This window comes from Cervus canadensis, chromosome 5, assembly GCF_019320065.1.
Source record: "Cervus canadensis isolate Bull #8, Minnesota chromosome 5, ASM1932006v1, whole genome shotgun sequence".
Taxonomy (NCBI): Eukaryota; Metazoa; Chordata; class Mammalia; order Artiodactyla; family Cervidae; genus Cervus; species Cervus canadensis.
The window spans coordinates 8,937,367-8,964,456 of record NC_057390.1 but is presented as its reverse complement, the minus strand read 5'-3'; the positions used below and the strand labels follow the sequence as shown (position 1 = coordinate 8,964,456).

The 27,090-nt window shown below is 51.6% G+C and overlaps 2 protein-coding genes across 2 annotated transcripts in view; one reads left to right on the top strand and one right to left on the bottom strand.

Annotated features, from left to right (window-relative positions):
- TGFBRAP1 (transforming growth factor beta receptor associated protein 1) overlaps window positions 1-4,959 on the top strand; it is a 32,050-nt gene extending 27,091 nt beyond the window's left edge. The window contains exons 11-12 of the mRNA XM_043468058.1: window positions 203-636; window positions 2,442-4,959. Coding sequence (XP_043323993.1) covers window positions 203-636; window positions 2,442-2,618 — 611 coding nt within the window. The 3' untranslated portion in view covers window positions 2,619-4,959. The remainder of the gene's footprint in view (window positions 1-202; window positions 637-2,441) is intronic.
- Window positions 4,960-9,946: 4,987 nt separating this feature from the next.
- GPR45 (G protein-coupled receptor 45) overlaps window positions 9,947-27,090 on the bottom strand; it is a 42,437-nt gene continuing 25,293 nt past the window's right edge. The window contains exon 2 of the mRNA XM_043468057.1: window positions 9,947-11,738. Coding sequence (XP_043323992.1) covers window positions 10,399-11,520 — 1,122 coding nt within the window. The 5' untranslated portion in view covers window positions 11,521-11,738 and the 3' untranslated portion in view covers window positions 9,947-10,398. The remainder of the gene's footprint in view (window positions 11,739-27,090) is intronic.

The following is a 27,090-nucleotide window of genomic DNA, read 5'->3' as shown; positions in this document are numbered from 1 at the left end:
TACAGTCTGTGGGGTCGCTGGGAGTCGGACACACCTGAGCAGCTGAGCACAGGCAGCCTGGGGGGCAGTCTCGGGGTTTCCACATAGCCGGAGTTGCCTTGGGCACTCTCAAGCTCACGGCACCGGCGGGCAGGTGCAAGGTTGGATGTCCCCCGCCTGGCACGGGTGCGCCAGACCCTCACCGGCAGATCCCACCCCGCAGACAGGACCCGGGGCGCCGGGCTGCCCCTGGAGAGTGCCATCCTGCACGGGAAGCTGGAGCAGCACGAGGAGGCATTGCGCATCCTGGTCCACGAGCTGGCAGACTTCCCGGCGGCAGAGGACTACTGCCTGTGGCGCTCGGAGGGCCGGGACCCGCCCTACCGCCAGCGGCTGTTCCACCTGCTGCTGGCTGTCTACCTGGGCCCCGGCCCTGCCGCGCCCGAGCGGGCCGTGGCTGCCGTGGACCTGCTGAACCGCCACACCGTGGAGTTCGACGCGGCCCAGGTGCTGCAGCTGCTGCCGGGCACGTGGTCGGTGCAGCTGCTGCGCCCCTTCCTGACGGGTGCCATGCGGGACAGCATCCATGCGCGGAGGACCACGCAGGTGGCCGTGGGCCTGGCCAGGTCTGAAAACCTCATCTACAAATACGACAAGGTGAGCGCGCGGCCCTCCTGGGGAGACGTTTAGCGGTGACGTTAGCCCTGGAAAAACAGTCCTGGTCCAGTTTCTTCTCTATGACTTCGACACGCGGCGTGTGTGAGTCACTCACGCAGACACAGGGGTGGGAGCCAGGCTGGCAGGGGTGAGGCTGGGGCGGTCTCCCGCCCTGCAGACGCCAGCGATGAGGAGAGCGGAGGGAGGTGGTGGCCAGGCCCCAGTCCACACCGCAGGGCACGGTGTCACTCTGTCCATCCGGCATGTCCGTGCAGAGTTGGCTTTCACAGAAGGGGGAGCAGGGACATGGGGTGTCACACAGAGCACGCGGGAGCCAGGTGTGGACCGCAGGTCGGTTCAGAGCCCCGCGTTCTGCATCCTGTCTTCATCTTCCAGGGCTGCTGTAACAGATAAGAGTGAACCCCACAGGCCAGCGGCTCAGATGACTCACAAACAGTTCTCCCTGTCTGGAGGCTGGAAGCCTGGCGATGCCGACTGATTCAGTGCCCTGTGAGGCCCCATCCTTGCTGTGTGCGCAGGGCCGGGCATGGGCCCCAGTCTCCTCTAAGGGCCCTGCCGCCATCGTGGGGGCCCCGCCGCCAGACACCATCCCACTGGGGATCAGGGCATCCACGTGGGGAGAGACACAGGCATTCAGTCCATAGCGGCCCCAGCTCATCAGAGGCTTCTCTCTGGTGAGGCCCGTGTGCCCTGCGCCCAGCAGGATGTCCCTCCAGAACAGGAATCTGCAGGTTTCTCCCCCTGGGAAGGCATCCTTGACCTCCCCCAGTGGAGAAGCCGAGGTCTGGAGGATCTGGCCTCCCTCCTCTGACCCGTCCTTGCCAGCCTCACTGTTTCCAGGACACATGGAAGGAGCGATGGGCCTGCCATTCCACACACACAGCCTTAGTATCCACCGGTTCCTCTGCCTATGTCTCATCTCTTCTTTGTGTGCCTGGTGAATGGCTCCTTGAAACCCAGGCTCACCTCTGTCCCCCGTGAAGCCTTCCCATCCCTCCACGCAGACTAGCACCCCAGTGCTCACCCAGTGCTGCGCCTGTGGTTCCCTCCCCTGTGAGGCTTCGGGTACTCAGGGCGGGAGCTTCCTTGACTGATCTCCGTATTCCTGAGCCAAGGCTGGTGTTGTCTTGAAGGCGTCAAATGTTTGTTGAATGACTAAAGAAACTAACAAGTATGATGATTCCCCAAGCCACCAACAGGCTGACTTGCTGGGCTTACTCACGTGAATTGTGCAGAAAGGCTTTTAACTTACAGAACTCAAGTCCTGTGTTTCAGACAGGAAATAATAAAGTTGTATTAGTTTCATTAGTTGCCTTTAAAGAAAGGAAATTATATGTCCTGGGACAGGTCATGAATGTGCTACAGATAGACCACGTGGCTTTGACCATGTCTCTTATCTGGCTTCACTTTTCTGGTTTGCAGACAGGGGTAGCAGGAATTAGATGACTTTCTTGGCCTCGTCAGCACTAACGCACCATGACTGCATAATGACTTTTTTGAATGCATCAGGGCTCAGAGAACATTTGAGAGAGGATCTTGGTGAGAAATGCCTCAACCAGAGAAGAAGCAATTACTTTTGTAAAATAAGAAGGCGGTTTTGTAGCTTTTGTGACTCTTCTAGTTCCTGAGGATAGTTTTGTTTATTTTCACTGCGAGATTCTGTTTCCAGAAATTGATGTTCAATCTGCCCCACCAGGGATGACATTATTAACTACCCAGGGGGCGATGCTCGTCAGCTCTGAAAACTGGTCACAGACGTCTCTGTCTTTTCTTTCCTTCTGCAGATGAAGCTCAAAGGAAGCTCCGTTCGACTCTCAGACAAAAAGCTTTGCCAGATGTGCCACAACCCCTTCCTCGAGCCCGTGTTCGTTAGGTACCCCAATGGCGGTCTCGTCCACACCCACTGCGCGGCTAGCAGACACACGGAGCCCAGCTCCCCCAGCGCCGGGGCTCGGACTTGAAGAGGCAGGACCTTGGGTCCTCACCTAGCCTGCTGGCTGCACAGACAGGAGGCTGTGACTGCTCTGCCAGTCGTCACTGGGTGCTGGGGAATTCGGTCCACGGGAAACAGGCTGCGGCCAGCCCCTGCCTCGGATGGAAACGGACAGTCTCTCCAATAGAGATATCCAGGTTTCCCCGTCCAGGGACATCGCTGCCCACAACAGACGTCTGCTCCCTGAAGAAGTGAGCCTTCCCGTACAGCCCAAACGAATCAGACCCCCACCCCTCGCCCTGATCTGTAGACACATGGGATCGTCTGCTCCAGGGTAACAGCGGGGACCTCGTCCGGGTGGGTGAGTGGCCGGGGCACCCAGCTCTCCATCCTGATTGCCCGCCCACCGGCCACACCCGAGCCCTGCAGGACGGCTGACCTTGGGGAGGAATTTTTGTTCCTTCCCACTTCCCATCTGGTTCCCAGCCCCTAAAAGATCTGCCTGGGTGCCCCACCCTTCCTTTTGGGATTCCCTTCTGGCTGTCTCGAGAGTGAGGCTCTGAGAAGCCGTGGACGTGCCTGGAAGAGCTGCTCTTGGGTCTGGAGTCGTCGGCGGGGATGGGAACCCATAGCGTGTGGCCTGCTGGTTTGAAACTCCACGATTCACATGGTTGAGCAGAACCTTTTATTTGAAGTTCTGTCCTCTTCGTGGTTTTTCTCTAGTTTGGAAATTCACCCATCATGTTCGCTAGGGACGGTTTTCCTTATGAAAACATATCCACCCTTGATCACTTGGGAAATTAAAAGGGAAAGGTTGTGAGCACAAGCCGAGTGTGTTTGCTGGGGCGGCTGGTGGTCACCTCCACGCTGGGCAGGGTGGGCTGTGGGTGACAGCTCCTTCTGCACTGGGGGTCGTCACCCTTCCCGGGGGAGCGCCGCCCCCCACAAGGAAGCCCAGGCAGGCTGCCTTACCTCCCAGCACTTTACATGCCTGCCCTGCGGCTTCCCAGACGCACAGGACAGAAGTCTCCCGCAACCTCGGCATCACAGGCCCGCATCCACTCTTGCCTCTCTGTCCAGCATCTCGGGGAAGCTGACGCTGTGGTTACTTCACTGCCCTCCTCTGAATTTCTTCCTGCTGATGACTGACCGACCATCAGGGACTAAGAAGAAAGATGCCATGACCCCTGCTGTGAAGCTTGGCAGATACGCATCAGACACCTATGTGTGTGACGGGAGGACCCCCAGACCTGGCCTGTGTCCTCAGCCCAGGCCGTACGGACCAGGTGTAGAGCTCACCCACCTGCAGAAATGCTCTGTACTGACAACCGTCCTGTTCTCATCCCTCTTGTGATTCGAAGGGGCCGGGAAGCACAGGCGCCCATGCACCTTCTCAGCTGCATCTCAGTCTCTATACAGAGTCAGTGATGAAGAAATTCTTGCAGCTCAGCTGTGTGCTGTGTGCAATACTGGGAATCAAAGCCGGGTCGCAAATCTTGCCCTGTAGGTGGCCGTGAAGGCATGGTCATGTTCCTGGGGACGTTATCCTTACAGCTTGCTTGTGAGTTTGGGTTTATTCCTCAGAGAACAAGCAACTAGGACATGGAATTCTACACTTCTGAAAGCACTGTTTCTCTCCACGAGATGGGTACAATCCTGCAAAAGCCTCCTGGTTCCTAACTCGGGGGCACAGGTCTTTCTTTGCTCCACACTTTGATCGATATTTTGATGTTTGTTATCCTTTAGAATAATGGAACTAAAGTTGAACAGTTTTCTATCTCTACTGAGCCCTCAAATGCAGCAGGATTCTGTGACCCTGTGCAGAACTGTAAAAACCTTGCCTCTCTAATCAACTCCCCCACCGACCAGGCCCCTTTCTCAAATTATATTTTTAAAAGTTGATGGTTCTTTCCAGAGCCCTGCTCTTTTGTGATCCTGCCGTTGATTAGAGGAATTAGAACCGTCACTCGCCCCTTACCTCCCTGGGTCGATTCGTTGTCACCTACCTAGTTAAAACAGCACGAAGTGGACACAGCTGACATTAATATTCTCTGGGCAAGACTTTAATTTCATGAGCTGTTAATCTGCTGTCGCTTATCAGGCATCCCCGTGGGAGGGTCGCGTGGGCTGTGGAGCCTTGGGCCTGCGCTCTGAGCTGGAAGGACCCCGGGGTGTGTGTGCAGGGGATCCGGGGGCCTTGGGTCCCACCCTCAAGTCCCTGCCCATCACACAGCCGGGGTGGCCTGGGCTTCCTGCTCGCCCTCCCATGGAGACCTGGCCCTTTACCCTTTAACCCCTGGGTGGGTCCGAAGTACACAAGATGTACAAATGTAAACTTGTTGATTTTATTAAAAATCCTTTTAATTCTTTGTTCCTCCTGTAGTTGTTTTTTAAATAAAAGTTATCTTGGTGAGAGGATGGTTTCCACTCCCAGGGCATCCAGCCTAAGGGGGTCCTAGAACTTAATCCTCAGCCCTGGTGGCCCCTCCCAGCTCCATCAAGGACTTGTATTGGCCGCCTCACAAATCTTTAGGTGTTACTTCACTAAATTGTAAACAATGCACTTGTGTCTCCTGCAAAGTCTTTAGGTGCTCCTGGACACTTTAAGGCCTTTGGATTCATCCTGCCTGCAAAGTCCAACAGAAGAGATTTCTGGTTACTTCTCTGACAGGTCACCTTTAGCCAAATACTCCTAAGGAAACTTTCTGCCCTTCAGTTTCTAGCCCTGAACTTATTCAGAGGATATTTGTGTGTGTGTTATCACTAAGTCCTGTCCAGCTCTTTGCCACCCCAAGGACTACAACACGCCAGGCTTCCCTGTCTTTAACTATCTTCCACTGTTTGCTCAAATTATGTCCATCGCGTCAGTGATGCTACCTAACCGTCTCATCCTCTGTCACCCCCTTCTCCTCCTGCCCTCAATCTTCCCCAACATCAGGGTCTTTTCCAGCAAGTTGGCTGTTCACATCAGGTGCCCAAAGTACTGGAGCTTCAGCTTCAGCCCCAGTCCTTCCAATGAATATTCATCATAAGGAAGCCCCAAGATCAATTTCTAGATTCTTTTTCAATACAGTGCTGTTGAAGTTGTTGTTTGGTTGCTAAGTAGTGTCTGACTCTGCAACTCCATGGACTGTAGCCTGCCAGGCTCCTCTGTCCATGGGATTACCCAGGGAAGAATACTGGAGTGGGTTGCCATTTCTTTCTCCAGGGGAACTTCCAGACCCAGGGATAGAACCTGCGTTGCCTGCCTTGGCAGGCAGATTCTTTACCACTAAACCACCTGGGAAGCCCAATTTGTGGAATAGTATGATCTAAATTTTGCAAAAAATATATCTTCTTTTAATGTAATTTTTTTAAAACTAGAGAATCTTTAACTTTGGGAAGAGGTTTCATTCTACAAGGAGGAAATCACCTCTATAATAAAAAAAAATCAGTAGGTATTATTTTTAAAACTTGTCTTAAACCTAGGGAACATTCATTCATAAGGATGGCAAGTATACCATTCTCTTACAGAATCTAAATCTAAAGTATAGCATCACCTTGTGTCTAGTTAAGAACCTGCCCATACCTGCTTATTGCATTGTTTGAGAAGGGAAAACTCAAGGAAAACAGAGAAGGGGGCCAGGGAGTGACGAGGATCTGAGGGCAGGAGAGGGCCTGTAGGTTCACACAAAGGTATAATGGAGACTTAGACGCTGGTGGACAAAAGTAGGGCGGAACATCATCATAGCAGAGCAAGGGAGACCCCATGAGTGACACGGGGTGCGGCCTGGGCGGATGCACCTCAGCTGCCCACTCCCCGGGACACCCCGCAAACCCGAGCCGGTGGCAGCCTTGGGGAGTCAGAGCCTCCTGCCTCCCACACTGTTTCTCCCTTACCTCTCTGCACGCCTTGAAAGCAAATTATGGCTTTGCACTTTTCCATGTGCCTTTCTAAAATTATTCAGTCCTGTTTGTCTTTTATGGAGAGGTGCCTGACCCTCTCTTCCTGGTTTAATAAAACATTCGAAGTCGTCATGACACCACAGCCAAACACCGTCAGCAGGGGAGACGATGGCAGCATTTCAATGAGGGAGGAAATGAGAAACGAGTCCCGAGAGGACACTTCATAAGGGGCAGCAAACCTGTCTTTTCAAACATGCTTCTGGAAACGAGGTTGGCTATTTCTTTTCCAGCTGGGATGGTTGGTGAAGGGACAGCGGCTGCCAGACCAGAGGCAGCAGGAGGGAGCCAGGGAAGCTGGCCCACGCGGATCCCGGGAAAGGAATCCTCCTTACCACCCCAGCCTTGGGGGTCGTTAGGGGTTTACCCGGACACGTCCAGCCTGAGCTGGCGTATTGGCACTGTCGGATTCCTGATGCAGAAGGTAACGTTCCAGTCACACCTGAGTGTTTCTCATTTGGACGAGTTCTTTCTGTTCCCATCGGACTAAGGAGGAAAATGCCGTGTGAGCTGCAGTCTCTCCCTGGTTCCCTCGGAGCTAGGCACGCTCCAGCACCTCTCCTAATCCTAGAACACCTTATCCCCGCTCCTCCGGGACCGAAGGGCAGACAGCGGAAGGTGAACTAGGACTGCCTGGTGCAGTGAGTGACCTTGGATGCCCACTCCAAATAATGCATACATGTGCATGCAAGTGCACGCTCACAGACACACACACACACACACACACACACACCACGCTCTTGTGTTCCCACGTCTTTCACCAGGTCAGTGCACTCAAACTGCTCAAGAAAAGGGAGGCGTAGGGGCCCTGGGGGAGGCTACATCCAGATCGTGTAAGGGTGAAGAAGCAGAGGTCACCCTGCGGGCGGCAGGGAAGGAAACCAGAACTTGCTATGTACGTAGGATTTTAAGACAAAGTTCACCGAAGGCTCAGCAAGGCTGGAGGGAATTATGAAGGCGGCAAAGTGAAAGTCAGAGGTGAGGGACTTCCCTGGAGGTCCAGGGGTTCAGAATCTGCCTTCCAAGGGAGAGGATGCAGGTTCGATCCCTGGTCGGGGAACTAAGATCCCACGAGCCACAACTACTGAGCCCGTGTGCTGCAGAGCCTGTGCTCCACAACAAGAGAAGCCCGCTGCCACAGGGAGGACCCACCACAGCCCAGAAAAAAGTCAGAGGTGAAACTAACTGGCTGGAATTATTGAGCAGGGTGGAGAGTTTTATTAAAACCGTGAGTGCTGCCTTGTGACCCCTACTGCAGAATCTCTCATGGGTCATCTAATCAGTAATGTCCTTCAGTCGCTGCAGCTCCGTTAATGGCTTACAGGTTCTAGGAAGTGACTGTGTCTTAGGAGATGTTTGACTCCAGATTCCCGGCTTGCTATCATGGCCCTGGCGCTAATTTTGGCAAGAACACAGCCTTCCACACCGAAAGAGCAATAATACTTTATTTAAAATATATACAAAATTATTACTTTGAGACATATATATTACTGTCCAACACACATCATATAACACTGATTGATGTAAATTTTGGTACCTTCATTCATTAAGTTTGGGGATTTCTCTTTTACTCAAGGCTCCTGAAGAACATTCTCTTAAACGACCACCGGAGGGGAGGTGCCTAGAGGCTCGGTCCCTGTGGCGGGCAGGCTGTGCTCTCGGACACCACCAAGGCCATGCAACTCTGCCTCATGGGGACTCAGGGCAAACCCTGACCTTGCCGGGGGCTCAGAGGACACAGAGGTGAGGGACACACCTCGATCGATCACACACCAACTGCCCATCTTCAGTCAACCTCTCTCTCTCATCTCTGTGTCACCTCTCTCTCCCTCTCTGAGTATAAAAGCGTCTAGGGGCTCTGGGTCTGTGTATAAAAGAAGGGTGGGGTTGGTGAGAAAAGTGCCAATTATTTTCTGGAAAAGAACTCCTCTGGGCTTAGAGGAGGGTAAACTGTGTTATCTTTCTTTTTTGCTTCTGTCACAGGAGGAGAATGAGGAGCAAGTCTGGCGATACAACCTTGGAAAGGAAATGAGAAGGGGAGCGTCTGTGTTCTTGCGCCAAATGTGAGTTCTGATTATCCTGAGATAACTCTGACATCTGCCTCTGGGCCCAGGCCCTGCCTCATTCACCAGCCCCTCCCACCCCCCCACCCACACAGTGCCTTGCACCTCTTAGGCATTTAATTAATGATAGATAAATGCAGGAGGGGGATGTGGTGTCTACGAGTGGAAAACATATTCATTTTAGAATCAGAGTCTTTGAGAGGTGGCGGGGACCTTGGAGACCTTCTAGACCTGTTTCCTCAGGGATGGGGAAACCAAAGCCCAGAGAAACTGGGGAGAAACCAGCAAGGTCACATGACTAGTTTCTAACTGAGTTGGGCTTAGAATCATGTTTTCTACATTGCTTTTTTAATCTCCCACTCTCTTCAGATCTGAAAGTGTAAGGACAATCCGCAGAACCAACCGTGTGGCCCAAACTCAGGAAAGTCACTCCCAGCCCCGGAAGCTCCTGGTGGTAACAGTGGCCCAGGGAGGAGAGGCCCACCCAGTACCCAGGACAGGCAGAAGGGTCCCCTCCAAGCATCTGTCCTCTGGATCGCGGTCCTGCCTGGGCTGGGGGACTGGGGTCCCAGGGTCCTGGGGAGGTGGCCCAGGCTACAGCAGTCAGACTCCTGCAGCCCTGAGTGAGGTAGAGGAACACAGAGGTCGTGGGGGCAGCCCAGTGGTGGGGGTGGGACTCCCGCCGCTGTGACGGGGTGATGTGGCGGGCCTCAGGGCATCACGAGAAACATGTAAACAAAGCCCCCAGCCACTTCTGAGACTGAAAGCAAGTCAACACAAGTACTTACTGAAAAGATGAACCAACAGGACAAGGCATGTGGTACCCGCTCATCGGTCAGCTGGAAGGAGGGCCAGGTGGGGCGGGACAGGAAGCAGGAAGAAGAGAGGGGCAGGGCTGTCACCGCTGGCCCAGAGGCGGCTTCAGGTGAGGGGCCATGGCGGGATGAGCACTGGGGTGGGCTTCTGCTCTCAGCTGAGCTGCCCTCAAACATTCCCTAGGCTTCGAGCCACCAAGGTCTCCCCTGTGTCACGCGGGAGCTGAAAAGCCCAGGGCCCCTCTGCTTCCCATGTGACTTTGGTTTCCAGAAAGAATGGTTTGGCATCACCCCAAATGCACATCTGACCAACACAGAGAACTCTGCATGCTTCCACCACACGCACACAGACACAAACGCCTGAGAAGGATGCTGGTGCCCCAGACAATGCCTGACCACCCAGAGATGGACGCACTGGGGTTTCTCACATCAGAACAGGGCACCCGGGTGTCTCCAAGGCAGGCCTGGAGAGGGCTCTTTAGACACAGCCTTCCTCCTGCCGCTCAGCCAACCTCCCTCCCGCTCCCCCTCCTCCCTAACTTTCAGCCCAACTCCTGCATCACTCATAGCTCAGTAGGTAAGGAATCTGCCCTCAATGCAGGAGGCCTGGGTTCGATCCCTGGGTCAGGAAGATTCCTTGGAGAAGGAAATGGCAACCCACTCCAGCATTCTTGCCTGGAAAATCCCATGGACAGAGGAGCCTGGCAGGCTACAGTCCATGGGGTCGAAATAGTCCGACACGACTTAGCGACTAAACCGCCACCACCTGCATCACTGCACGCATCTCCCCTTTGGTCTTGATTGCCTTCGGGTTTCCAGCAGACCCGCACTGCTGTTCTGCAGCAAGAAACAGAAATAATTCATCGTGCAAACGCGGGCGCCCCAGTTTCCCTGGTGGCCAGCGAGTCCCCTTGTGCTGAGTGCTGACTGCTCGGGAGTCCCAGGAAGTCAAGTGGGGGGCAGATGGGGGCTACGGCTCGCCCCTCCCCTACACCGCGGACTGGTTCTCCGTGCACGCGTACACGGTGCTCGGCTGGATTCGCCTCCGGATCCGCTCAGGCACTTTGGGGAGGATCTGGAAGGTGGGGGGCAGCAGCTCCAGACAGGCCTCGCGGAACTTCTTGATCCGCCAGCAGTAGACGATGGGGTTGAAGACGGACTTGAGGTAGCTGAGTCCCAGCACGCAGGAGCTGGTGGCGTAGAAAGAGGGGCCGCAGTAGAAGCGCCGGCTGAACACGGACAGCAGGCTGTACACCGAGTGCGGCAGCCAGCACAGCGAGAAGCCCACGAAGAGGATCAAGATGGTGGTGAAGGCCTTTGTCTTGAAACTCAGGTCCAGGCTGGCCTGCTGCTGCTGCCGCCGGAGCCGCCGCAGGCAGGCGCGGGGCAGCCGGCGCAGGTCCAGGCGGTCGGACTGGTTGTGCACGCGCACCGCGTTCTTGCGCACCGCGTGCAGGACGCCCAGGTGGGCGCCGAGCATCACCGCGAAGGGAACGAAGAAGGCGGCGCCCACCAGAGTCAGCACGTAGGCGCGGCCGGCCGGCAGCTCGGTGAAGCCCAGCACGCACTGCGGGGCCCGCGCCGGCACCTCCACCAGCGTCCAGCCGGCCAGCGCCGGCGCCGAGACGCAGAAGGACAGCGCCCAGGACGCGGCGATGATCACTTTGGCCCGGCGGGGATTCAACCGGTCCTGGCGCTGCGCGATGATGAGGAAGCGGTCCACGCTGACGATGAGCAGGATGGACACACCCTCCAGGACGAAGAACCAGTAGAGCGCGGCTGAGAGCCGGCAGAAGGAGTCCCCGAAGTGCCAGTGGACAGTGATGAGGGTGACGGCCGTGAAGGGCATGCAGCACAAACAGAGCATGATGTCCGAGAAGGCCAGCGTGGCCAGCAGCAGGTTGATGGCGGAGCGCATGGTCGGCCTCTGGTACACGATGATGCAGACCACCGCGTTGCCTAGGAACCCCACCACGACCGTCAGCATCATGAGGACCGCCAGGGACATCCTGAGCGGGGCTGGCGGTGGGGGCGCCCTGGAGTCCCCCTCGTGGCTCCCGTTGGGCAGCAGGTACGCGTAGGTCTCGATGGACGACTGGTTACAGGCCATCGTGGAGGAGGTCCTGGCGGTGAGGCAGAAAGGGGGTAGGCGGGGCCTCAGCGATTCGGGGGCTGCATGTTCCTCCTGCTGGCTTGGGTCTCTGGGGCGCTGGAAGGGCTGGGAGGAGCCTGTCTTTGGGAGCAACTGGCTGGGACGTACGAGTCATCAATCACAGCCTCATCGTCTCCGTGACAACTGGCTGTGCAACCTCCTGGGCCCTGGACGGCCTGGAGCAAAGAAGCAGGGAAGAAAAGGGGGTTAGACCTTCCAAGCACGTGTGGAGCAGAACAGTTTTTTTTACCTTTTACAGGTATTTTAAGCATCAGAGTGGAGATGACTCACTTATTTACCACTTGGAACAAGGCTGGGTCTTCACAAGCATGACAAGCCTTGTCACATCACCTGGGAAACCTAATCAGACCCACCTTGAGTGGGACCAAAGTTTGTCATCAACATTTCCATAATCAACATTTATTTAATACTACATCCTAAATACATCCTAAAGGAAATCCATCCTGAATACTCATTGGAAGGACTGATGCTGAAGCTGAAGCTCCAATACTTTGGCCACCTGATGTGAAGAGCCAGCATATTGGAAAAGACCCTGATGCTGGGAAAGATTGAGAGTAGGAGGAGAAGAGGGTGGCAGAGGATGAGATGGTTGGATGGCATCACTCAATGGACATGAGTTTGAGCAAACTCCAGGAGATGGTGGAGGACAGGGAAGCCTGGTGAGCCATCCATAGGGTTGCAAAGAGTCGGACATGACTGAGCAACTGAACAGCATTTATTAACTTGAATTATAAGTACCCTGATCCAGTGAAGCTTTGCATGAGGCAACTGCTGGAGGAAAGCCAGCTCCATGAGGGCGGGACTTTGTGTTGTTTGCTGTGTCCCCAGCAGAGAAGATGCTCAACAGAAGCTTTGTTGAGTAAATAAACGTTAGTTGATGCCACCTCTCTACGTTTAGCCTTTTTGTTGCTTAGTCACTCAGTCATGTCTGTCTCTCTTGAGACGCTATAGCCTATAGCCTGTCAGACTCCTCTGTCCATGGGATTCTCCAGGCAAGAATACTGGAATGGGTTGCCATTTCTTCCTCTGGGGGATCTTCCTGACCTAGGGATTGAACCTGCATCTCCTGCATTGGCAGGCGGGTTCTTTACTGTGGAGCCACCTGGGAAGCTTGTTTGACCTTAAGCAGTTGTAAGAAATAATCCAGCAGGATCGCATGTCTTCTTCCCCGTTTATGCTGTGGTAACACTCCAGATAACTGTGGTGCTGCTAGAGTGTTGGGCTTCCCTGCTGGCTCAGATGGTGAAGAATCTGCCTGATTGCAGGAGATGCAGGTTCAATCCCTGGGTTGGGAAAAATCCCCTGGAGGAGGGCATGGCAACCCACTCCAGTATTCTTAAAGTCTGGGAAATCCCATGGACAGAGGAGCCTGGAGGGCTACAGTGCATGAGGTCACAGAAAAGTCGGACACAACTGAGTGACTGATCACACCACACACACACACACACACACACACACACACAGAAGTATATAGTAGTTGGGGTAAGAACCCAGCCTGGGATTCAGATAGATCCTACCAACTGGGTTGATTTTGTTTCTTAATTTCTCTAAGTCTTTGTTTCTTTGCCTGTGAAGTGCCCCCCAGGGAGGGCTGTTACTGGGAGCACAGGAGGGGACTGGCCCTCAGTGCTGGGAGCAAGGCAAGCAGATCACTGCCCTAGCTGCTCATTTGTTTTCTTCTTGTACCTGAGCTTTTATTGAGAGATTGTTGACATATCACACGTGTCAGTTTAAGGTGATGATGTGATACATGTATATACTGTGAAATGATGCCCACACTAAAGTTAGTTAACAGCTCCATCTCTTCATGTAATTATCAACTTTGGGGTGTGTGTGTGTGTGTGTGTGTGGTCATGAAATTATGATTTACACTCTTCACAACAAATTTCAAGTGTATAATACAATCTTGTGAATTGTACTCACAATGCTGAACGTTATTCACAATATCCAAGGTATGGGTACAAGTTAAATGTCCATTGATGGATGAATAAAGATATTTTTGTATATGTGTGTGTGTGTGTGTGTTGTGTGTATAAAATGGAAGCACTTTTGAATTATTAACAAGATATCATTTATTATATACTTTGTTTAAAAATTACCTAAAAGGATAATGCAATTTAAAATATATAAGACTTAAGGAGCCAACAATTTGACTCAATTTTTTTTTCATAGGCCCAATCTTTGTTTCCCCTGAGAAATAAATGTTTCATAATTTCAGTAAAAAGACTGTTGCAGGGAGCATGTAGGTGACTGAGGTGGCCATGGAACCCAGAGGGGAAGCAGCATCAGCTCTGGGTCCCCCAGGCTCCCCCAGGCTCCCCCAGGGGAAGCCCCACTGGCCGTGGGGAGGGCTCACATGAGCAGTCCCTCACTTGGGCTGGTGCAGGCAGGGCCCACAAGGAGCCAGAAGAACACACTTGACCGACTACAGCCCCCTGCCTTCAGCGGTCCGGGAATGAAAACATTCGAAGGAGAATTGAATTGTTTCTTTTTTCCACTATCTTCTGCCAGAAACAAAATGCATGAGCCAGGTGCGAATCAGACCTGTAGACGCTTCCAGACACCTTAGGGATATGTCAGCTTCTCTCCTTTGGAAGTCCTTCTCCGGCTTTCCACTTATTTGCGCCCACTTCTTCCTCTGTGCTGGTGAGAAGCATCTTTTTTTCCAGGTTCCTTAGAGTCAATATCATAGAGATCTCAAGTTGAAGGGCTGGGGGTGGTGAAGGAATTCAGGAGGTCTCACACCATGTAGTCTAAAGGCTCTGCCAGTGACAATGTCTTGGTGATGCTACTTCAGCTCAGGTTCACCTGGTCCGCGATGCTCCAGGGTAGACCCACGGTCTGAGCTCCAGTTCTGAGCATGGCCAGAACAGGCTTATCTCAGTGGTGGGAGCAGTTATCCAAACCTGTGGAGGCTGAGCTATGTAAGCAGAGATCTGCTGTGTTATTCTGTAAGTGAGAAATAGCTCTCTGTGGATCACAGATGCTTGTGTTAGCACGAAACAATACTTCTGTGCCTCTGTCTTCCAATCTATGAAATGGAGCCAACCATATGTCTACCCCCAGAGTTCTAAGAACACGTGCAAGGCTTGGTACAAAGAAGGGCATTAGTTAATAACTCACCAACTCGTAATTAGTAAGTTAGTTCCACATCCCTCTTTGTTTTGAGTTCATGGATTTCTGTCTCTTGAATTAAAGAACAGGAACCATGACAGGCATGCTTGAAGCCCTGGTGGATCAAGTCCCTCCTGGAGCCCAGAATAAGGGCCACTGAGAAAAAGACAAACCCATGTGTCTATCAATCCTGGCTGAGCCTTTCACCTGCCCCCGTCTCCACGCTGTAAGAATGGATCTTCCCTACAACATAATTATAGGGAGCGATTTCATGCTTAACCAAAGGAACAGATGGTGCAAGGAATTTTTTTTTTTAATATGTGTCTTGAGGTTGAATCAGATTAAAATTGTGTGGGCTTCTGGGCAACAACTTGTCTCAGATATTTTAATTCAGCGTTTTGGTCACAGTCCTGTTGTTCATCCCCAGATCGACAGCACTTTTCTTACTAAGTGCTCGGGCACATTAAAGATCAAAGTAAGAGGTAACAGGCGAACGGGAGATGTTCTGGGGCCTACTTCAGCCTGAAGCAGCTCTCAGCATCTCTCCGGCAGCTTGCATGTGGAAGAGAAGGGTCGTGATGGGAATTGTAAGCCCAGGAAGCATCGAGCTGGGAACGGAACCATTTCAAGGCACTGACTGTAGTTCCCATGCAATCGATCCCACCCTGGGGCCAAGTAGGCGTGCAGGTGTTGCAGATAAATAAACATCTCGGTCTCAGAGACCCGAGCAGAGCTCCCTGTGCTATATACAGCAACTTGCCACTAGCTGTGTGTTTTACATACGGTCATGTATTTATGTCACTCCTACTCTCCGAATTCATCCCACCCTCCCTTCCCCTACTGGGTCCACATGTCCATTTTCTATCGACCCAGAGGGGAGGGGTGGGATGTGGGAGGTGAGAGGGAGCTTCAAGGTGGAGGGGATATATGTACACACATGTGCTATGCCAAGTTGCTCAGTCATGTCCGACTCTTTGCAACCCCATGGACGTTAGCTTGCCAGGCTCCTCTGTCCATGGGATTCTCCAGGCAAGAATACTGGAGTGGGTTGCCATTTCCTCCTCCATGAGATCTTCCTGACCCAGGGATCAAACCTGTGTCTCTTATGTTTCCTGCATTGGCAGGTGGGTTCCTTACCACTGGTACCACCTGGGAAGCCCCTATGTATACATATATAGCTGATTCATTTCGTTGTATAGTAGAAACGAACACAACATGGTACAACTGTACTCTAATTAAAAATTTGTTGACATATTTTAAAGAATAAAGAAAAAGATGAGAAAAAATAATCAGCATTGTGAACTGGGGTTTCATTTACGAAGGGGAGGTGACAGCCTGCGCTCTGCTGTGAGCAGGGGTCCACTGGCATGCTCAGGAAGCTGCGTCTACGCCCAGGATGGAAGGAGCCACTGGCAGTGAGCAGAGAGGAGACGCTGAACTGAGCACAGCGTTCGCTGTCCGAAGCTCCTTCAATTATGGCTCACAGGGTCGCAAAGAGTCCGACATGACTTAAGCAACTTAGCATGCACAAAGGGTTTTCAACGGAGGCTCATGCCTCCTTTCTTGTCATGACTAAAGCAGAATTGTCCAAAGGTGGGTCTGCATGGAGGCAGCAGATCGTCTGATTACACGAGTTAACTGGAAAAAAAAAGAAATGCGCAACCTAAAAGTTGAGAGTTACGTTTTATTCGGAGGACAAAACCAAGGTCTTACGCTCAGGAGACTACCTCTCTGATTGATAGCTCAGAGGGACTGCTCTGAAGAGGTGCTGGGGATGGAGGGGGGTGGGGACAGACGGCAGGGAGCCAGGATATGTAGGAGTTTTTGCAACAGAGACCAGGTAGTCAGAACACCCAGAGATTACTGTTAATTAAAGAAAACCAGACATCTCAAGTTAAGGAATTTGCCATTTTTCTAAGTGTGAGAAGGTGCAAGAGGCTGGGCTCATTGAAATCACTCCTTTGCTGTGCACCTCCGCTCTCCAAGGCCATCTCCATCTCCATCCTGTGTTTGAACATCCTGAGCCCACTCAGGGTGCATTGCCAAGGGGGCTGTAATGTGATGGCTTGATGGCTGCAGCATCCTTTGTTTACTGATATGGCTGGTGGCATTGGCAGTTCACACAAGTCTCAGGTTGGTCCAGCCCAGAAAGCCCGAATCACCACTGGGTGTTCAGAAAAATGACTGACCCTCCCCACACGATGGCAACAGCAGCTGCCCACTAGTCCCGGAATCTTCAGAACCCGCTGCTGTCTGTGGCTGCCCCCATAGACGCTGCTTCCCTACGTCCTTCAAGCAAAGGTGGGCGCTGGCCTTCTTGAAGCTGTGCCCTGGCTGTCTGGAGAGTGTCCCTGGGGTGGGGCCACCATCCACTTTGAAGAATAAACTCTCAAAGCACTGGGTTGGGGAGCAAGCACTTCTTAGGGAACTATTTTTCCAGAAATACTAAAAATAAGCCTAATAGTCACTTCACACTGGCACATCTACATTTTAATTCACAGACTTAGAAATATGTATATAATCTCTGGGGCTTCCTTGGTGGCTCAGTGGTAAAGAATCTGCCTGCAATCCAGGAGACGTGGGTTCGATCCCTGGGTCAGGAATATCTACCTGGAGAAGGGAATGGCAGTCCACTCCAGTATTCTTGCCTGGAGAACCTCCTGGACAGAGGAGCCTGGCAGGCTGAAGAGAGTCGGGCATGGTAATCTCCAGTAGAACTTGCCGTCTCTGCTGGTGGGGAATTGGTGAGTTCTTTCTCTGAAGCTGTGGTTATTGCTTCCAGTAACCAATCACATTTGTGATATAGGACTTTTCATCCTTTCCTCCAGGAAAACGCTGGTTCACAAACGCCAGATCTAAGGAGTGATGTCAGCTTGGGCAGATGGGGAAGTCTACCGTGGAAACAGCTTGACTCTGTCTTTACCTGCAGCCGCGTCACCTGTCTTTTTGATACAAACTCTCAAACAGATGGTATATCCCAATTTCAATAACTTTATTGGCAGTGAAAAACTATGCAAGAGCTGCCAGAAGTAATTCATCAATAGCTTTGCTTAGAAACAGGTGTTAGGCTACATGTCTCAGCTTCTAAGAAAAGTGAGCTGAGAGAGACCAGATTTTTTATTTCTCAGCTCAGGGAAGACTCTTGGGAGGAAATTTTTCAAACAGAACAAAATCGGAGGGACTTCCCTGGCGTCCCAGTGGTTAAGACTTTGTGCTTCCGCTTCAAGGGGTGCCGGTTCCATCCCTGGGTTGGGAACTTAAGATCCTGCATGCCCCATAGTGTGGCCAGAAAAAAAAGGGGGAGGGGGAGAGAACAGAATCAGGGAGGCTTTTAATGAAGCACAGCCTTACTGAAGATTCTTAGGAACATCTGAAACATACGTATTGTGTGCGTATTACTTCCAGGCTTAGCCCTCTGATAGCTCACGGGTTCTCTGAACCTGCATTGGCCATGGTATAGAAATTTGTTAAAGATGCAGGTTATCAGGGCCACCAGACCTGCTGAATCACAACCCCAGGGGTGGGGGCCCAGCAAGCCGTCTGTTAACTATCGCTCTAGGGAATTTAAAGTTCTCAATCCTCAATCGTGGGAGCTGCTGATAGCCTACCTTGTAGAACCCGGCCACTGATGCAGTTTTATAGACTGCAGTCCTTCACCTAGAAAGTGGTGGCAAGAGACGCCCGCATTAGGACCCAGGAGGGCTGGCTTAAGCCTGAGCTGGGCCACTTCCATGAGATTTAAGTGGGAGTTCACATACATGGGTTTTTTTTTTTTTTCTTAATTCTTTATTTATTTTTGGCTGCGCTGGGTCTTGATTGCTGCTTGCAGGCTTTCTCTAGCTTCCATGCCTGAGCTTCCCATTGCAGCGGCTTCTCTTGTTGTAGCACATGGGCGCAGTAGTGGCAGCTCCTGGGCCCTAGAGCACAGGCTCAGTATTTGTGGCTCACGGGCTTGTTGCCCCTTGGCATGTGGGATCCTCCCAGACCAGGGATTGAAGCAGGGTCCCCTGCATTGCAAGGATTCCTAGCCACTGGACCACTAGAGAAGCCACACGGGTCTTTTATATTAGCTGTGAGTTAGTATTTGGGGACAAGAGCAGTGAAGTCTTTCAGCGGGAATAGGAGGAAGCAGGAACAAAGTAGCTTGGAAGCTCTGTGGGAACAGAGGGGCATGGGCGTGCGGGGCCACGGCAGCCATGGACGGACCCCAGGACCCTGGCTGCCCTCGGGCACGTAGGCCACGCATAGATGCGCTCTCCCGGGTGCTTCAGGAGAGAAATGGGTGAGAACTCCGTGTTCCCCTGGAGTTAACTCTGCTGGTTGCAGAGAATGTAGGATGATTGCCACGTCCACGGGAGACACAGGGAAGCACCAGGATTCGGATGCTATCTGGTCTGTTCAGTCCCCAGTGCCACCCCAAGGATATGTGCAGAAAGCATTCGTATGGCCCCGTGGAGTGACCAGGCTTGGGCCTGAGAGGGCTAAAGCCGGGACACAGCGGCAGCCTGGGCGTTGCTTTGGGGCCAGGCACCGAGTTGGGAAATTCTAGTCTGTGGAACCAGGCTGCTAGACTCTGTGTGAACACGGGGGTCTAAGACAGACTGAATTTTGGCTCAGACCAAAGAAACAATAATAATACCTACTGTGTGGATAAGATTTAAAATGCACAAAATGGGACTTCCCTGGTGGCTCAGTGGATACGAATCTGACTGTCAATGCAGGAGACACAGGTTCGATCCCTGGTCCCGGAAGATCCCGTGTGCTGTGGAGCAGCTAAGCCCGTGCTCCACAGCTACTGAACCTGTGCTGAAGCCCACGAGCCTAGAGCCCATGCTCTGAAACAAGAGAAGCCACAGCAGTGAGAAGCCCTCGAACCTCAACGAGAGAGGCCCCGCTCACCACACTAGGGAAAAACCCCAGTGCAGCAACAGCCAAAAATAAACAAATTTTTTTTCATAGAGAATAACTTTATTTTTAAAATTTTTATTTACTTTTTAATCGAAGGATAATTGCTTTACAGAATTTTGTTGTTTTCTGTTAAACCTCAACATGAATCAGCCATAGGTATACATATATCCCCTTCCTCTCGAACCTCCCTCCTATCTCCAAAATAAATAAATTTTTAAAAACAAAATTTAAAAAATATACAAAATGTTCGCAGCCACTCAGTTATGTTAATATTGCCATTTACAGATAAGAAAACAGTCAAGTGGACAGAGGGCCTCCGGTCACTTCCGCCTCCTCTCAGGCCCGGATCCCTGCTCTGTTCTGGGGCCTCGTTAGCGGTGCTCACTCAGGGTGCAGGTGGGTTTCATTGTGCAGATGGATCCCTTTCTACAGACTCAGATGCCGACTTGGATCCACTGACTGCCCACACTTGCTCTAGTTATGACATAGAACAGTTGGTATTATACGTCCTTCTGAGAAGTCCAAATAGCCCACCCAACCTTTACCAACTGCCCATTTTTTTCATCTTTATGTTCAGTTGCTCAGTCATGTCTGACTGCTTTCGATCCCAGGGACTGTAGCCCGCCAGGCTCCACTGTCCATGGGATTCTCCAGGCAAGAATACTGGAGTGGGTTGCCATTCCCTTCTCCAGGGGATCTTCCAGACCCAGAGATTGAACCCACATCTCTTGTGTTTCTCTTGCATTAGCAGGCAGATTCTTTACCGCTAGTGCCACCTGAGAAGCCTTTTGTATCTTTATATCACCCTTAAAGCATATGGCTCACTTAGGGACCTTAGGTTCCAAGTAATCCTTGAAAATTGTATTTATGCATTTCACTGTGAAAAGCCAACTTTCCCCTTCTCTGAACTAGTTTAGAAGTGTTGCGTCTCAGGGGTGGTGTTTAAAGTCTCTGAACCAGGTATAAAGATTTCGCTAGAGGCACAAAGCGTATGGTGCTTGTTTAAAAATAGATATAGTTTGATGTTTTAATGAAATCTGAGATGCTTAGCACTTTTTCAAGATGCTAAAAAATAAGATCTGTCAATGTCGAGTTCCTCCATGTAGAACAGGTGATGTCCCAAGCCACTTGCCACCTACCCACCCCCCGCCCCCCCACCAGGCTCCCAGCGCAGCTGCGGCTCCTGTAAATTCTAGAAACCCTGATGCATGTGGGCTCCTCAGACTTCTCAGCCTTGCAGCCTGGCTGCTTGGCAAAACTTTTTTCCGTCTCCAAAATCACATCTGCAGGTGCCCGTCCTTCCCGTGAACCTGACTTCTTCAGAAACTATTTTTAAACTCTTTTGGGTACCTTTGCCATTTTTCTAACATTTTATGCCCCTATTCTGAAAAAAGAAAACCCTGACTCTGATTTTTAAAAAAAATATGGTTTTTCATTAGTAATAAAGAAAACACAGCTGATAAATTCGATTAAAATGATTTTTTATAACATTTTAATGTTTTAACAGCTTTACTGAAGCACGATTTACATATCATAAAACCTGCCCATTGTAAGTTTACAATTCAATGATTTTTAGTCAATTTATAATGTTAGGCAACTGTCACGACAGTCCACTTCTAGAACACTTCCGTCACCCCAAAAAAGACCCCTTGTGTCTGTCTGCAGGCGACTGATTGCGTTTCATTTAATTTTATTTTTGGCCATGCTGGGTCTCTGCTGCTGCATGGGCTTTTCTCTGGTTGTGGCAAGCAGGAGCTACTCTCTAGCTGTGGTGTGTGGGCTTCTCACTGCGGTGGCGTCTTGTTGCAGAGTGTGGGCTCTAGGGCGCTTGGGCGTCAGACTTTCGGCACATGTCTCAGCAGTTGCGGCTCCCAGGCCCTGGAGCACAGGCTCCGTAGCTGTGGCTCATGGGCTTAGTTGCTCCACAGCATGTGGGATCTTCCTGGCCCAGGGATCGAACGCTTGTCTCCATCATTGACAGGTGGAGTCTTTATGTCAGAACCACCAGGAAAGCCCTAGGGTTTTAAATTTATTTTCCAAAACAGGGTCCCTAACACTGCCCAGGAACTTGACAGTTGTCCGGAGGGCTGTTAATCTGGTAGCCCCGCCCTGACAATCCCAGCTGGGCCCACCCGTGAGGGAAGTGGTATCGAAGGGACCATCTTTGTGATAAAGATGAAACAGCACTGGAACCATGTCAATCCTGCAGCCTCGGCCCATGTGGATATTCATGACCCTTGAGTGAACAAGTATCAGTTGGGCAGGGAGCTTAACTCCTTCGCCCCTGCCTCCACCAAACCACCACCCAACCATCACCGAGTTGAGATGGACCAGTGACATACAGGAGGCTTTGGCGCTGGTCCAGTCAGGGAACTCCAGACCTAAAGCATCGTCCTGCCTCTGCTTCTCAGCCTGGGAAACTGGACCCAGAGATCACCACACTGAACGAAGGCAGTCAGACAGAGAGAGTGCATTGGTCTCTGCATTACATATTGCCCAAACTTCCTCCATCAGCAGGAATACCTGCTCAACCATGCTGTTGTTCAGTCGCTCAATCGTGTCTGACTCTTTGCAACCCCATGGACTGCAGGACGCCAGGCTTCTCTGTCCTTCACTATCTCCCAGAGTTTGCTCAGACTCATGTCCATTGAGTCGGTGATGCTATCTAACCATCTCATCTTCTGTCACCCCCTTCTCCTCCTGCCTTCAATCTTTCCCAGCATCAGGGTCTTTTCCAGTGAGTTGGCTCTTCATATCAGGTGGCCAAAGTATTGGAGCTTCAGCTTCAGCATCAGTCCTTCCAATGAATATTCCAGGTTGATCTCCTTTAGGATGGACTGGTTTGACCTCCTTGCTGTCCAAGGACTCTCAAGAGTCTTCTCCTTGCTCAACCATAAATAGCAACATTTTCCTAGTAGTAAGACAACTCCTTAAATGATAGCATTCCTTCTTGAAGAGAAATGTCGTATGATATCCCTTATGAAGTGAAGTGTTGGTCGCTCAGTTGTGTCCGACTCTTTGAGACCCCATGGACTGTAGCCCACCAAACTCCTCTGTCCATGGAATCCTCCAGGCAAGAAAACCGGAGTGGGTAGCCATTCCCCTCTCCAGGGGATTGGTCTAGGCTTGTCATAGCTTTTCTTCCAAGGAGCAAGTATCTTTTAATTTCATGACTGCAATCACTGTCCACAGTGATTCTGGAGCCCAAGAAAATAAAGTCTGTCACTGTTTCCATGTTTTCCCCATCTATTTGCCATGAAGTGATGGGTCTGGATGCCATGACCTTAGTTTTTTGAATGTTGAGTTTTAAGCCAGCTTTCTCACTCCCCTTCTGCCTTAGTTTCCTGCAAGTGCTTCTTCAAAAGCCCGTCTCGGTGTGTCCTTTGCAGCCCCCTGATGTTGACAACATCCCACCGGGAGTGCAGTCTGCACCTCCGCTCGGCAGGGACCCTGCCCCCACATCTCCAGCAACTCAGGCAGCTTAGAAGCTGTCCTTCAACATTCATCCAGTGGGGCTTCCCTGGTGGTCCAGCGGTTAAGAATCCATGTCGCAGTGCAGGGGATGCCCGTTTCATCCCAGGTCCGGGAAGATCCCACCTGCTGTGGGGCAACTAAGCCCGTGAGCCACAACTACTGAGTCCCCGCCCTAGAGCCTGTGCTCCGAGACCAGAGAAGCAACTGCAGCGGGAAGCCCACGAACCAACTAGACGGTAGCCCCTGCTCGCTGCAAGTAGAGAAAGCCAGCATGCGGAACAAAGATCCAGTGCAACCAAAAATAAAATAATTTCAAAAAACAAACATTCATTGAGTGAATGACTTTACTTCTCTTCCACTGCAAATCTATATATTCTAAACTTTCTGCAGGTAACAGGTCACATTTTTTTTTCCATAAAAGGTTAATTTTTTTTAAATGTATAGCATTTATGGGCTTCCCTGGTAGCTCAGACTGTAAAGAATCTGCAATGCAGGAGATGCGGGTTCAGCCCCTGGGTCAGGAAGATCCCCTGGAGAAGGGAATGGCTACCTACTCCAGTATTCTTTCCTGGAGAATTCCATGGACAGCGGAGCCTGGTGGGCTACAGTCTATGGGGTTACAAAGAGTCGGACATGATTGAGTGACCAGCACTTCATTTCACAGCATTTTATCTGTATGTTTCAATTTTACATGATGTATGTTTTGAACTCAAGAATCATGGATATGATGGGCATGGTATTGGGGGGAGCAGACAGTGAGAGGGAGGCAGGGAGAGGGGACAGGCACAGTCTGCGATTTCTGGCCATTTCCTAGACAGCAAGCAAATCCTTTACTAAATCAAAGGCCTGGAATTTAATACGACTTCTTATCAAGAAAGGCAACTCACTAATTTGAACCCAGGGCCAAAAGATTTCAATACCAGCTGCTCCAGCTTCTAATAATTCCCAACATCTTTTTATTGTTTAGGATGGTAATAACATCAAACACGTCCTCCCCTGCATGAGGAACACATTTAGTTCAAAACCAGCCAAGATGGAAAACATTCGAAACACAAAGCCAGAGGGTGATTGGGCCCACAGGTCATCGAGTTCCACCCGGGGTTCCCCCAGAATCAGCCTGGAGAAAAGGTCCATTTGCCTTAAGGGAGGCTCAGGTTCAGGTTTCTTGAGACGATGTTTAACAGTCCGCTCAGACACACAGGCCTGTTCTGCGTTAACCTCCTCAGGTAATATTATCCAGAGGTCTCCAGTGTGTGAAGGTAAGGGCTGGCTTCTCACTTGGTGACAAAGCTGGTGCTCGAGCAGGAGCCGTGAGGGTCCCGGGGTCTGCCCTGGCGTTTCTCACACACTCACCTGAAGAGATCCCTTCCCTTCCAAGACTCCAAACGTCCCAAGAAACTGCTCAGGTCCGATTCTAGAAGCCACATCCAGCCCCCTTTCTTGACTCCCAGGGTCCTTGGAACATCAACTCTTCGTCTGTTTTCTGCCCAGCCTGCCCAAATCAGAACTTAGCATCTTCACCCCAAACAGGGCTGTCCCCTCATCACTCCACATCTCAATAACCAGCCCCACCAGCCCCCAGAGTCATCTTTGACCCCTGCTTCCCCCCTACTCCATGCCACCATCTAGTCTCTGTCTTAAGAATTGCAGGGTCTTTCCTGGAGGCGCAATGGTTAGGAATCCACCTGCTAATGCAGGACACATGGGTTTGATCCCTGATCTGGGAAGATCCCACATGCCACTGAGCTGCATGAGCTGCAATTACTGAACCCAGGTGCCCCTAGAGCCCATGCTCCGCAACAAGAGAAGCCACCACCACAAGAAACGCATGCACCGCAACGGACAGTGACCCCATGGGCCACAACGACAGAAAAGCCTGAACAGCAATGAAGACCTAGAGCAGCCCAAAATAAATAAATAAAATTAAGAGGAAAAAAAAAACCACAGACCTGAACCCACTTCTCTCCACCCACTCTGCTGCTGCTCCAGTCTGGGGGGCTGCCGCCTCTCAACAAGGTCACGGCCACCGACCAGCCCTGAGAAGGAGGCGAGACCCAGCCGCTTCCGGCTGAAAGCCCATGGACAGCTCCCTACCGACCTTGGGATGAAGGGCAGCCTCCCTGCCTGAACATCCAGGGGTGTGCACAGACACCCCATGAAGGTAATGAGATCAAGTCTGGGGTCACATCCAGTGCTGACGAAAGTAGAATAAGATGGACGTGGAGGTCTCTGTGCGGGTGAGGACGGCTGGTGATGGCTGAGGCCTACCTCCCTGGGTGTCCTGAGCTATGACGTAAGTGCATTTCTCACTGTGGGCTGTAGTGAAGACGAGTTTGAGACACTAGTGGATGAGAGCTTTGGTGAGTTGGCCCCGGCCCGACTCTCCAGGCCCCTCCTCGTCGCCTGCTGCGAAGTTCTCCAGTCGCCTCCAGACCCAGTTGCCCATTGCCCCCGGCCCTTTGCACAGGCTCTTCTCTTTGCTTGCCCCACCCTGGACTTGCACGTCTAATTCTCACTCCTCAAATCTCAGCTGAAATGTCCTTCCCTTGTGGAAGCCTTCCTTGGCCCCCAGGCGGGGTGGGTCCCCCACCCCCGTCACCTTCCCTTCCCCACTGTTGTCCACATCACAGTGCAGAGCAGTGATTTGTGTCTGCTTTCCCGCTGTTGACTCCACTAGGACAGGATTATGTGTGTCTTTCCCCTCTGTGATGCCCTGGTGGCTCAGAGGGTAAAGAGTCTGCCTGCAATGATGGAGGCCTGGGTTCAATCCCTGGGTTGGGAAGATTCCCCAGGAGAAGGAAATGGCAACCTACTCCAGTATTCTTGCCTGGAGAATCCCACAGACAGAGGAACCTGGTGGGCTACAGTCCATGGGGTCACAGAGTCAGACATGACTGAGTGACTTTCACTTTCACTTCTCCTTCTCTGTTCCTGGCACGTAGTACATGGAGCGGGTACTCAGTGACCACGTGCTGAATGAACAGACACTTGAGCCTGTTCATTAATTCAAGCCTTACGTGTTGCCTGAGCCCCTCTGCTGCGCTGGCCCTGTGGACACACAGAAACACACAAGGCAGCATCACTGCCCGGAATTCAGAGGTAACATCTTCTAGACCTCTGCATCAGGACCACTGCTCCCCAGGGAAGAGCAAGTTCAGGAGCACAGCTTCCTCTGGGTGATGCTAGGTGCTTAAGGAAAACTCTTTCGGACCCAAAATAAATCAAACAAACCTCCTCCAGCCCAAATGAGGGACTCGAGCATTGATATCCAGCATGGAAATCTTATATTTCATAAGACATTGTTATATGAAAATTATGCTTACATGTCATATAAAATTTCATGAAATAGATATGAAGTCCTCGGTTTGCTCAGAATTTTAATATTCTGGGGCAACAACAGGGTGCCTTGAGGACCTTACAAGCCTGACATTGTGTTCAAAAATAGCTCAACGAAAGCATTTAGTTCTTATGCTGGATTCCTGAGTTCTAGTTGTACTTTATGGGAAGGGTCGAAGTCTCAGACAGGTTGGGGTAACAGGAGATGTTGGCTCTGGAGTCCAGGACTGGCTCATGGCACCAGGGTTCCCCAGAGGACCTCAGATCAGTTTGGGGTCCCTCCTTATTCCTGAGTCTGCAGAACAATAGTCTCCCTTGAGTTCAAAGTCTCCTCTGTTCTGTCATCTCTTGCATCTCTCAAAGGCAGAGCAAGTAAGGGAATACCATTAGCCTTCTCAAACCTTGTTCATTCTCTTCCCCACGAAACAAGAGCCCTCAGCAAGTGCCCCCACCGCCCACTGACTGCATGAGCCAAACACCCTTGGGGTCAGGCTGGACACTGTCCTTCCCGACAGTTCATCACCAGTGCCTGCTGCTTTTATTCTTGTCTCTTGCACCATCCTTCTCTCTCTAGACCAGCCGTCCCCAACCTTTCTGACACCAGGGACTGGTTTCCTGGAAAACAACTTTTCCATGGACCAGGGCGGGGTGAGGGCAGTGTGGATGGCAGCGGGG